The 12,212-nt window shown below is 42.0% G+C and overlaps 2 protein-coding genes across 2 annotated transcripts; both read right to left on the bottom strand.

Moving 5' to 3' along the window:
• Positions 1-1,478: 1,478 nt before the first annotated feature.
• Positions 1,479-1,877, bottom strand: LOC130956945 (uncharacterized). Its single transcript, XM_057883871.1, has one exon. The coding sequence runs from the start codon at positions 1,875-1,877 to the stop codon at positions 1,479-1,481; it is 399 nt and encodes a 132-aa protein (XP_057739854.1).
• A 123-nt stretch (positions 1,878-2,000) lies between these two features.
• LOC130956946 (uncharacterized) lies at positions 2,001-5,311 on the bottom strand. The gene is made up of 4 exons (XM_057883872.1): positions 5,177-5,311; positions 4,258-4,776; positions 2,782-2,804; positions 2,001-2,175 (listed from the first exon to the last, which is right to left on the bottom strand). Exons 1-4 carry the CDS (start codon positions 5,309-5,311, stop codon positions 2,001-2,003), a joined length of 852 nt encoding a protein of 283 aa, XP_057739855.1.
• Positions 5,312-12,212: the final 6,901 nt, after the last annotated feature.

The following is a 12,212-nucleotide window of genomic DNA, read 5'->3' on the forward strand; positions in this document are numbered from 1 at the left end:
AATGGAAAAAGTGGTAATCAATGCACAGGAGTGGATAATGATGTGAACACATGGTCATGACTACATGTGGCAAATCAACAATGGAAATAGAGCAAGTGCACGTGATGACAATTAAATGCAAGGTGTTTATTGGCATGCCGGCAAGGGCATGAGTAGCATAGATCAAGCATTCAATGTCCAAATTAGATTACCTAGTCTTTCAAACTAATAGTGTGCTTGTAAAAACAATTATATTTAATTAATAAACTATTAGAAGGGTTTTGTGAAAAGCAAGCATTTATAGTAGTAGATTTAAAAGAAATCTAAAAAGAAGTAGTGCAAAATGCCATATGGGCATTTTCACAAACACATAGCATGCGTGTTGAATAAGGTATGGAAAATATTAATTTGAACATGAAAGTAACCCTTAGAAAATAATATATAATTGTTAAACAAGTCCTAAACAATCCATAAGCAACATATAAAAATAATGACCCAAATAAAATTCCAACACCAATAGAAGGAAGAAGAAAAGAAATATAGATAGGGAAAGTAGAAGAGAAAGAAAAAGAAAACATGAAAATAAAAAGAAGAAAGAAAAATTAGGAAGGAGAGAAGAGAGAAAAAACCTTGATAATGGTGGTGGAAAATAGGGGGGTAGAAGAGAGAAAGAAGGGAGGAAGAAGGGGGAAAGAAAGGAGAAGGGAAAAGAAATAGGAATGAAATGAGAAAAGAAAAGATAATCTGGCAGATATGAACGAGTTGGGCAGCACAAGCGACACGGACGCGTGGGGCACGCGATCACGTGGAAAGCCTTTAAATGAAATGACGCGGACGCGTCGCTCACGCGGACGCGTGACATCATTTGCGCTAGGGGCGCGAAGGCAGTTTCGCGCTCGCACAACTCTCTGTTAAATTTATGTTTTGCCAAATTTTTGGATGACGCAATCGCGTGGTGGACGCGGTCGCGTGGATGGCAGAGTGAAAAAAATGGCTACGTGTGGGGGACGCGTTCGCGTGGCTGGGCTTGTGCGACTAGCACAAGTGCAGCCTAGCTCCAGCACAACTTATTGCCATACACCCTTTTACGTCGAATTGTAGAGCCACGCGTTCGCGTGAGTGACGCGGACGCGTGGGAGGCCTTTTTCCCACATGACGTGGACGCGTGGGCGGCACGGTCGCGTGGAACAATTGGTGCCAAAGTCACGCCTCCAGCCACACTTTCACGTGACTCTGTTTCTTTTCTTCTCGTATCCAAGGCACTATGACGCAGACGCGTCATCGACGCTATCGCGTCGTGTGCTCTTTTTCTTTTCTTTTTTTATTTTGATAAAAATGCAAATGCAATATGCAGATGAAATGCAAGATATAGGCATTAGTACTGGAAATAGTTATAGATGAGGGAAGATAAGGAGAGAGGGAGGAACGATCATACCATGGTGGGTTGTCTCCCACCCAGCACTTTGCTTTAACGTCCGTAAGTTGGACGCTCCACTAGCTCAGTCTTCTGCTGTGGGTGGATCTTCCAAGAAGAAGATCTCTAGTTCCTGGTTTTTTGCCATCTTTTCGCCATGGAATAACTTCAAGCGATGTCCATTGACCTTGATAAGTTCAGAGCTTGAAGGATGGCTCAAGTGAAAGACTCCGTATGGTTCCACCTTCTCTACTCGATAGGGACCATCCCATCTGGATCTCAGCTTGCCTGGCATGAGTCGCATTCTGGAGTTGTAAAGTAGGACTAAGTCTCCTGGTTGGAATTCTCTTCTCTTAATACTCTTGTCATGCACAACCTTTACCTTCTCTTTATATAGCCTGGAGTTTTCATAAGCTTCAAGGCGAATGCTCTCTAATTCTTGCAGTTGCAACTTCCATTCAGCTCCGGCTCTCTCATAGTCCATGTTGCATTCCTTTACCGCCTAGAAGGCCTTATGTTCTAACTCGACTGGAAGATGGCAGGCCTTTCCATAAACCAAGCGGAAAGGACTCATCCCAATCGGTGTCTTGTACGCTGTCCGATATGCCTAAAGCGCGTCTTGGAGCCTAGTGCTCCAGTCCTTTCTATGAGGCTTGACTACCTTTTGCAGTATGCGCTTTATCTCTCTGTTAGATACCTCTGCTTGCCCATTAGTCTGGGGGTGATAGGCTATTGATACTTTATGAATGATCCCGTGCCTCTTCAGTAAACCTGTTAGTCTCCTGTTGCAAAAGTGAGTGCCTTGATCACTCACGATTGCTCATGGTGATCGAAAGCGACAAATAATATGATTTCTAACAAAGGAAACAACGGTGTTAGCATCATCAGTATGGGTAGGAATGGCTTCCACCCATTTAGAAACATAATCTATAGCTAACAGTATATAAAGGTGGCCATTAGAATTTGGAAATGGACCCATAAAATCAATACCCCAAACATAAAAAATTTCACAGAAAAGCATAATTTGCTGAGGCATTTCATCCCTCTGGGATATATTACCAAACCTTTAGCATGGAGGACAAGATTTACAAAGATCAGCAGCATCTTTAAAAAGAGTAGGCCACCAGAATCCACAGTCTAAAACTTTTCTAGCAGTTTGTTGAGGGCCAAAATGTCCTCCACTCTCAGATGAGTGGCAGGCCGCTAAAATGGACTGGAATTCTGATTGAGGTACACACCGTCTAATTACCTGGTCAACGCTACACCTCCATAGATATGGGTCATCCCATACATAGTATTTGGACTCGCTTTTCAGCTTGTCTCTCTGATGCTTAGTAAAATTAGGAGAAAAAGTATGGCTAACTAGATAATTAGCTACAGGTGCATACCAAGGGGCTACATCAGATACTGCCTGTAAGTTGTCAAATAAGAAATTATCATTGATAGGAATGGAGTCATCTTTAATATGCTCAAGGCGACTCAAGTGATCAGCCACTAAATTCTGGTTACCACTCATATCTTTAATTTCCAGATCAAATTCTTGCAATAATAGCATCCAACGTATTAGCCAACCTTGGTTTAGACTCATTTTTAGCTAATAAATATTTTAGAGCTGCATGATCTGAGTACACTACTACCTTAGTACCAAGTAAATAGGCTCGAAATTTATCCAGAACAAAAACAATAGCTAGAAGCTCTTTTTCAGTAGTAGTGTAATTAGATTGAGCAGCATCTAAAGTCTTAGATGCATAAGCAATTACAAAAGGGTCATTACCTTCATGTTGAGCCAGTGTTGCTCCTACTGCATGATTGGAGGCATCACACATGATTTCAAATGGTTGACTCCAGTCTGGTCCCCTCACAATCGGAGCTTGAGTCAAGGCGGTCTTTTGCTTATCAAATGCTTGTTTGCAATCCTCACTAAACTCGAACTCAATGTCTTTATGTAGTAGTCTGGATAAGGGTAGTGCTACCTTACTGAAGTCCTTAATGAATCTCCTGTAAAAACCTGCATGGCCAAGGAACGAACGGACTTCCCTCACAGAGGAGGGGTAAGGTAAACTAGATATAACATCCACCTTTGCTGGGTCTATAGAGATACCAGTATCAGAAACAACATGTCTTAGAAGAATACCTTGTTTTACCATAAAATGACACTTTTCAAAATTTAAAACAAGGTTTGAACTAACACACCTATCCAATACTTTAGACAAACTATCCAAGCAAAGGTTAAATAAATCACCATAGATGCTAAATTCATCCATAAAAACTTCCATACAAGTCTCAATGAGATCAAAGAAAAGACTCATCATGCACCTTTGGAAAGTAGCTGGTGCATTGCACAAGGCAAAGGGCATTCTCTTAAAAGCATAAGTCCCAAAAGGACATGTAAAAGTAGTCTTTTCCTGATCTTCAGGAGCTATATGGATTTGAAAATAACCTGTGTAACCATCTAGAAAGCAGTAGTGAGATTTACCTGACAGGCGATCAAGCATCTGATCAATGAATGGCAAGGGATAGTGATCCTTGCGAGTGGCTTGGTTGAGACGCCTATAGTTAATGCAAACTCTCCATGCGTTCTGCACTCTAGTTGTCAGAAGCACTCCTTGCTCATTCCTTATTGTTGTGACTCCATACTTCTTGGGCACCACTTGTACTGGGCTGACCCATTTGCTATCTAAAATGGGGTAAATGATATCTGCCTCAAGTAGTCTAGTAACTTCCTTCTTGACAACTTCTAAGATGGTGGGATTCAATCTTCTCTGAGGTTGACGGACAGGCTTTGCTCCTTCTTCTAAGAATATTCTATGCTCACAAACTTGAGGGCTGATGCCTACTATATCCGCCAAACTCCATCCAATTACTTTCTTATGCGTCCTCAACACACTAAGTAGTTGTTCTTCTTGGTGGGAAGTGAGCTCCCTTGCAATGATAACTGGAAACTTCTGCTTGTCCTCAAGGTATGCATACTTGAGGTGTGGAGGAAGGGGCTTTAATTCCATTTTCCGCTCATGATTCGGTTCTGGATTCTCTGGCCCTGGCGAAAATGGTGATGAATCATCAGTATGTTCAGAGGGTGTCCCCACACTTGGGTCTTGCTCCATGTGACTCTCTTCCATTTCTTTCTGGTGAGTTGCAGCTATAATCTCATCAATGATGTCACATTGGAATATGGAGTGATCTTCTGGGGGATGCTTCACAGCTTCATCTAGATTGAAGCTCACTATTCTGCCATCTACCTCAAAGGAATAGGTACCCGAAAAGGCATCCAGCTTGAATTTTGAAGTCTTCAAAAACGGTCTACCAAGCAGGATTGACGAAGGTCTCCTTGAGTCATTTTGGGGCATCTCCAGGATATAAAAGTCAATGGGAAACGTGAGTCCCTTAATGCTCACTAATACATCTTCAGCAATTCCAACCACTGTGATAATACTTTTATCTGCTAACACAAAACGAGCTACCGGCCTTTTTAAGGGAGGAGGCCTTAAAGCATTATATATAGACAAGGGCATAATACTCACGCATGCTCCTAAATCACACATACAGTCAGAAAATATCACACCTCCAATGGTACAGTTAACCATGCATGGGCTTGGGTCACTACATTTTTCAGGTATATTTCCCATTAAAGCAGATATAGAACTACCTAAAGGAATAGTTTCTAATTCATTAATTTTATCTTTATGTATGCACAATTCTTTTAGAAACTTTGTATATTTAGACACTTGCTGAATAACATCAAAAAGGGGGAACAATTACCTCAACCTTTTTGAAAATCTCTACCATTTTGGGATCTAGTTCCATTTGCTTTCTAGGCTTCTTAGCAAGGTGTGGAAATGGAATAGGAGTGGCGTCTTTTATAGCTTCAGCTTGCTGGGGTTCTGCACTCCTTGGTTGGGCTGCTTCTGCTTCAGCCATGCCTTGTACTTCATCTTCTTCTTCAATATCCTCTACCTCAATCGCGTCCGCAACTGGGGTGTGTTCTGATGGGCTTGATTCCTCTAGATTCCTCTCTTGCAGTGTGGTTCCAGATCTCAAGGTAATGGCATTGATGCCACTCTTGGGGTTGGGTAATGGTTGAGAGGGGAGTCCACCAGAGCTTGAGGACTGGTTGTTAGAGTTATTCAGTGATCCAATCTGTGAGACAAGGGCTTGCAAGGTAGAGTTCAGACCATTTAGAGTAGAAGTAAGGTTATTTTCCATGGCATGCTATCTTCGGTCAATAGATTGTAGTAACTCATCATTAGGAGATGAAGAGGGATAAGTGATTTGAGGGGTCTGCTGAGATGCTTGAGGCTGCCTTAGATGAGGTGCTCTGTAGGCCTGATTCTGATTCTACTGCCTAAAGTTGTTATTACTATTCCACCTTTGGTTTCCATTATTATCCCTGCCTCCTCTGTTGTGATTGTCCCTCCAACCCTGGTTGGAATTATCTCTCCAACCTTGGTTGGGATTATTGATGAGCGGATAATTTGTACACTTTTTGGCATTGTTTTTAGTATGTTTTTGGTAGTTTTAGTTGAGTTCTTAGTATATTTTTATTAGTTTTTAGTTAAAATTCACTTTTCTGGACTTTACTATGAGTTTGTGTGTTTTTCTGTGATTTCAGGTATTTTCTGGCTGAAATTGAGGGATCTGAGCAAAAATCTGATTCAGAGACTGAAAAGGACTGCAGATGCTGTTGGATTCTGACCTCCCTGCACTCAAAGTGGATTTTCTGGAGCTACAGAAGCCCAATTGGCGCGCTCTCAACGGCGTTGGAAAGTAGACATCCTGGGCTTTCCAGCAATATATGATAGTCCATACTTTGCCTAAGATTTGATGGCCCAAACCGGCGTTCAAAGTCACCTACAGAAATTCCAGCGTTAAACGCCGGAACTGGCACCTAAATGGGAGTTAAACGCCCAAACTGGCATAAAAGCTGGCGTTTAACTCCAAGAAGAGTCTCTACACGAAAATGCTTCATTGCTCAGCCCAAGCACACACCAAGTGGGCCCGGAAGTAGATTTTTATATCATTTACTCATCTTTGTACACCTTAGGCTACTAGTTTCTATAAGTAGGACCTTTTACTATTGTATTTTCATCTTGGTTCTTTTGGTTCCCTCTCTGGGGCCGAAACCAATGATCACTTTTGTTCTTATGTATTTTCAACGGTGGAGTTTCTACACACCATAGATTAAGGTGTGGAGCTCTGCTGTACCTCGAGTATTAATGCAATTACTATTGTTCTTCTATTCAATTCCGCTTGTTCTTTGTCCAAGATATCACTTGTTTTTCAACTTGATGAATGTTATGATCCGTGACACTCATCATCATTCTCACTCATGAACAAAGTGACTGACAACCACTCTTGTTCTACAAGCATACGAGGCTCTAGTGAATATCTCTTGGATTCTTTAACCGGAATCTTCGTGGTATAGGCGAGAACTGATGGCGGCATTCAAGAGAATCCGGAAGGTCTAACCTTGTCTGTGGTATTCTGAGTAGGATTCAATGATTGAATGACTGTGACGTGCTTCAAACTCCTAGCAGGCGGGGCGTTAGTGACAGACGCAAAAGAATCGATGGATTTTATTCCGGCCTGACCGAGAACCGACAGCTGATTAGCCATGCTGTGACAGAGCATAGGAACATTTTCACTGAGAGGATGGGAGGTAGCCACTGACAACGGTGAAACCCTACATGAGCTTGCCATGGAAAGGAGTAAGAAGGATTGGATGAAGACTGTAGGAAAGCAGAGAGACGGAAGGGAAGGCATCTTCATTCGCTTATCTGAAGCTCTCACCAATGATATACATAAGTATTGATGACAAGTCATCATATACCCATTTTTCAAGCTAATTTCACTTGTTTTGTTAGCATTTATGCACTTTCTTGCATCCTAAGTAAGTGATTTGGAGTGAAAATGCATAAACTCTTTAAATCAAGCAACCACCATGAAATTAATGTTAATCCATGAGGTTTAAGCTAATTTTAATTGATTTATAAGCCTCTTGAATTTAGTGATACTTTGAGTGGTTGTTTGGTTTATTGTAGGTGAAGAAGAGAAAAGAAAATGAAAAGCGTGGCCTAAGAAGCGTGACCCAAGAAAAGGAAAGCGTGGCCAAAGAGGAGAGAAGCGTGCCGCATTACAATGGGGGAAGCAACATTGCCCTCCACAAGGGCAGAATGCCCTCTAGGAGAGCAACATTAAGTGACCAAACAATGAAGGCAACTCTGCCCTGCCCACTACAAGGGCAGGGCACAAAATGGTGCCTTGGGACCAAGAGAAAGCAAACTCTGCCCTGCCCTTGTGGAGAGCAGAATCGGGCTCCATAAGGAAGAAAATCAAAGAGAAAAGGTCACCCATGCATGCCACAAGGTTCGAACAAGGAACCATGAGGAAGCCAAGCTCTAAGACCCATTGTCGTGCCAAGAAATCAAGAAAATTAATGAAGCGTGTGTATTCGCCTAGGTTCGAACACGGGCGTGCAATATGGCAACTCTGCCCTGCCCTTGGCGCGGGCAGGGCAGCAATTGGACTGGCGCACCACACAAAAATTTCTGGCGCACCAACTTTGCTTCCTGGCGCACCAAACTATCGTCCTGGCAAGCATCTGACGCGCGCGTTCCTCCCCTGGCGCACCAAAGCCTTCCTGCCCTGCCCTTGGCGCGGGCAGGGCAGCGTCCCACGCACCAACAAGCATCTCGCGCGCGCACGCTCGTCCCTGGCGCATCAACCTTTTCCCGCCCTGCCCTTGGCGCGGGCAGGGCAGCTTCTCAAGCACAAGGCCGTGCCAGACGCGCACCACGCAGCACCAACTTGCACCAAGGCCGCACCAAGCTTGTGCACCATACATCAATTTTCTGCCCTGCCCTCCACAAGGGCAGGGCAGCCTCCTGGGAGTGACTTTTTGGGCCAAAATTCAAATTAAAAATTCATTTGAATTCATTTCTTCACCAATTCAAAAGCCCATCCAAATCCCATTATCCAAGAATAGAAAGTGTATAAATAGGAGTTAGTTTGATGTAATTAGGACCTTTTTGAGCTACCTTTACTTTGAGCTTTGAATTATTACTTTTATTTGGAGCTTCACTTTCTTTGAGTTTTCTTGAGAGAATTGACCGAGCACTAAGAGGATCAAGGGAGAATTGACTGATCTCCTTCCTCATTTCCCTTGGGCAATTCTACTCTTCTGTTTTTGAGTTTTGGGTGTGTGAAATTGGGGAAATTCTGTCCCAATTCCCATTCAAACTCTTCTCAAATTGTTTTCTGCATAATTCAGTTTCAATTCTGTTCTTCTATTGCTTCTTCTTTAATTTTCTGTCAATTGCTTAGATAATTCAGATCTGGGAAGGAAATTGGGTTTTAGGCTCTGCTACCTAAGCCCTTGGGATCCTGAGATCATAATTCACTCTTGGTTCTTCTGTGAACCTTTGCTGCATTTTATTTTCTTTCTGTTTGAATGCTCTTTGCTTCTGATTCAAATTCTGCTCAATCAATTGCTGCAATTTACTTCTTCTTTGTTTAGATCGTGTAATCCCATTCCTCAATTCCCTTTTATATTCAAGCCATTTATCTTTCTTGCCATTTAAGTTACTGCAATTTAAGTTCCTTGCACTTTAAGTTTCAGTCATGTACTTTCTTGCTCTTTAAGTTTCTGCACTTTTACTTTCCTGTTCTTTATTTTACTGCACTTTTCCCTTCCCCCTTTACATTTACTGTCATTTACTTCCTGTTAAACACAAATCACTCAATCAAAACTTGATTCGCTTGACTAAACCACCCACTAAACTAAAATTGCTCAATCCTTCAATCCCTGTGGGATCGACCTCACTCATGTGAGTTATTATTACTTGATGCGACCCGGTACACTTGCCGGTGAGTTTTGTGTTGGATCGTTTTCCACACATCAAGTTTTTGGCGCCGTTGCCGGGGATTGAAATAGATTGACAATGATTAAGTGAAGTGGAGGTCTAGATTAAGCACTTTTTCTTTTCTGTTATTCTAATTCTTACTAACACACTAACTGTTTGAATTTTTGCTTAAACTAACTAAAACTTCATTCTAAGCTACAGATTGAAGTTCCATTGTATTTCTGGGTTTGTGTGTTTATTGTTGTGTGTTTGTATGTCAGGTATAGGAAGATCTTCTCCTATCATCTCTGAAATTGATCAAAGGACTCTTCGGAGAATAAGAAGAGCTGAAAGAGGGAAGAATATTATGGGAGAAGAAGAATCTGAGGAGGAATTCCAAGACATGGAAGGAGATACCAATCAACCTGAAGGAGGAGCCAATAATAATCAACATCAGAGAAGAGTCTTGGCTTCATACACATTTGCAAATGCTAGGCATTGTGGGAGTAGCATTCTTCCTCCCAATGTCAATGCAAACAACTTTGAACTCAAGCCACAACTCATAACTCTGGTTCAAAACAATTGTTCTTTTGGAGGAGGGCCTTTGGAGGATCCAAATCAACATTTGTCCACCTTCTTGAGAATCTGTGATACAGTGAAAACAAATGGTGTACCTCCTGATAGTTACAAGTTGCTACTCTTCCCATTCTCTCTCAGAGATAAAGCCACTCAATGGCTAGAGACCTTTCCAAAAGAAAGCATCAACACTTGGGATGACTTGGTGAGCAAGTTTCTTGCCAAATTCTACCCCCCTCAAAGAGTCCTAAGGTTGAAGACAGAGGTTCAAACATTCACTCAAATGGAGGCCGAGAACTTATACGAAGCATGGGAAAGATATAAGGCTCTATTGAGGAAATGTCCCCCAGAAATGTTTACTGAATGGGATAAGTTGCAAAACTTCTATGAAGGACTCACTCTTAAAGCTCAAGAAGCTCTTGATCATTCTGCAGGAGGATCCTTGCAACTCATGAAGACCACAGAGGAAGCTCAAAACCTCATTGAGATGGTGGCCAACAACCAATATTTCTTTGCTCATCAAAGACAACGCCAACCATCACAAAGAAGAGGAGTAATGGAGTTAGAAGGAGTTGATTCTATTCTGGCCCAGAACAAGATGATGCAGCAGCAGATCCAACAACAATTTGAACAAATGGCCAAAAGGATTGATGGCTTGCAAGTGGCAGCAGTGAGCACCACAAGCCAACCTCCAACCACTTGGGTGCAAAGTGAAGAAACCCAAGAAGAACAACAACAAGAGCAGGTCCAATACATGCACAACCAAAATCCTGGAACAAATGAAGTCTATGGTGATACCTACAATCCATCTTGGAAGAATCATCCCAACCTCAGATGGGGAGACAACCATAATCAAAACCAACAACCATGGCAAAGAAACACAGGCCAAAACAATTGGAAAAACACAAACCACAACCCCCAGCCAAACACTAACCAAAACTCATACAGAAAACCACAAAACAACTACCCAAATTCTAACCAATACCCACCCAATAGCCACCCAACTAACCAAAACACTTATCTTCATCCATCAACACCCCAAAATCAAACCATCTCACAAGACTCACAGAGAATCACCAATCTAGAGCTACTCATGGAGAAACTAATGAAGAGCCAAGAATTGACAACCAAGAATCAAGAAGCCTCCATGAAGAACCTAGAGAGGCAAATTGGACAAATCTCTAAGAAGATCTCTGTTGAAAAACCATCAAGTTCACTACCTAGTGATACCATTCCCAACCCAAAGGAAGAATGCAAGGTGGTGCAACTAAGAAGTGGAAGGGTGTTAACAGATGGTAGCCAAGGAGCAACAAAGAAGCTTATGGAGAATGACACTGAGCCAACAAAGAATGATGAAACCATCAACCAAGACAAGATAAGCAAGAATGCTCCAGAAAAGCTCACAGAGGAAGATAACAAGCCACAGAATTTGAAGAAAGGAAAGAAGATCTTAGAGGAACCAACTCCAAAACAGCATCAAGTGGAGAAGAGCACAACACCACTACTACCTTATCCACAAAGATTTCACAAGGAAACAAAGGACCAGCACTTCCACAAATTTCTTGAGACTTTCAAGAAGTTGGAAATTAACATACCTTTCGCAGAGGCTTTGGAACAAATGCCCCTGTATGCCAAGTTCTTAAAGGAGCTCATCAACAAGAAAAGAGATTGGAATGAGAAGAAAACGGTGATGCTTAGTGAGGAATGTAGTGCCGTGCTCCAAAAAGGAATCCCACCAAAACTCAAGGATCCAGGGAGTTTTGTAGTGTCATGCACTATAGGCAAACTATCCTTGGACAAAGCTCTTTGTGATCTTGGAGCTAGTATCAACTTAATGCCCTTGTCCATGATGAAGAAGTTGGCCATAGAAGAACTCATACCCACCAAGATGTCACTAGTCATGGCAGACAGATCAATCAAGATACCAAATGGAATTGTGGAAAATTTGCTAGTAAAGGTTGGAGAGTTTGTCTTCCCTGCAGATTTTGTAATCCTAGATACCGATGAGGAAGGCAACAATTCAATCATCTTAGGCAGACCATTTCTAGCAACTGCAAGAACCATTATTGATGTGGAAAAAGGAGAGATGATTTTCAGAGTACACAATGAGCAAATGATCATCAATGTTTTTAAGTCAATGCAACACCCCCCAGAGAAAGAAGATCATTTGAGGGTGGACATGATAGAGAGCCTAGTGGAAGAAATGTTAGACATCGATCAGCATGAGCAAGAAAAAGATAATCAAGAGACAACAGAGGAACATGTGGCTGAAGCTTTCATAAACAAAGAGGTGGAACTAAGCAAGAAAGAAGAGGTGCAAAAGCAAGAACTGAAGCCATTACCCTCTCATCTCAAATACGCATTCCTTGGCACTTCAGAAAGCCTCCCGGTGATCATTAATTCGG

The sequence above is a fragment of the Arachis stenosperma genome, chromosome 10 (assembly GCF_014773155.1).
Source record: "Arachis stenosperma cultivar V10309 chromosome 10, arast.V10309.gnm1.PFL2, whole genome shotgun sequence".
NCBI lineage: Eukaryota > Viridiplantae > Streptophyta > Magnoliopsida > Fabales > Fabaceae > Arachis > Arachis stenosperma.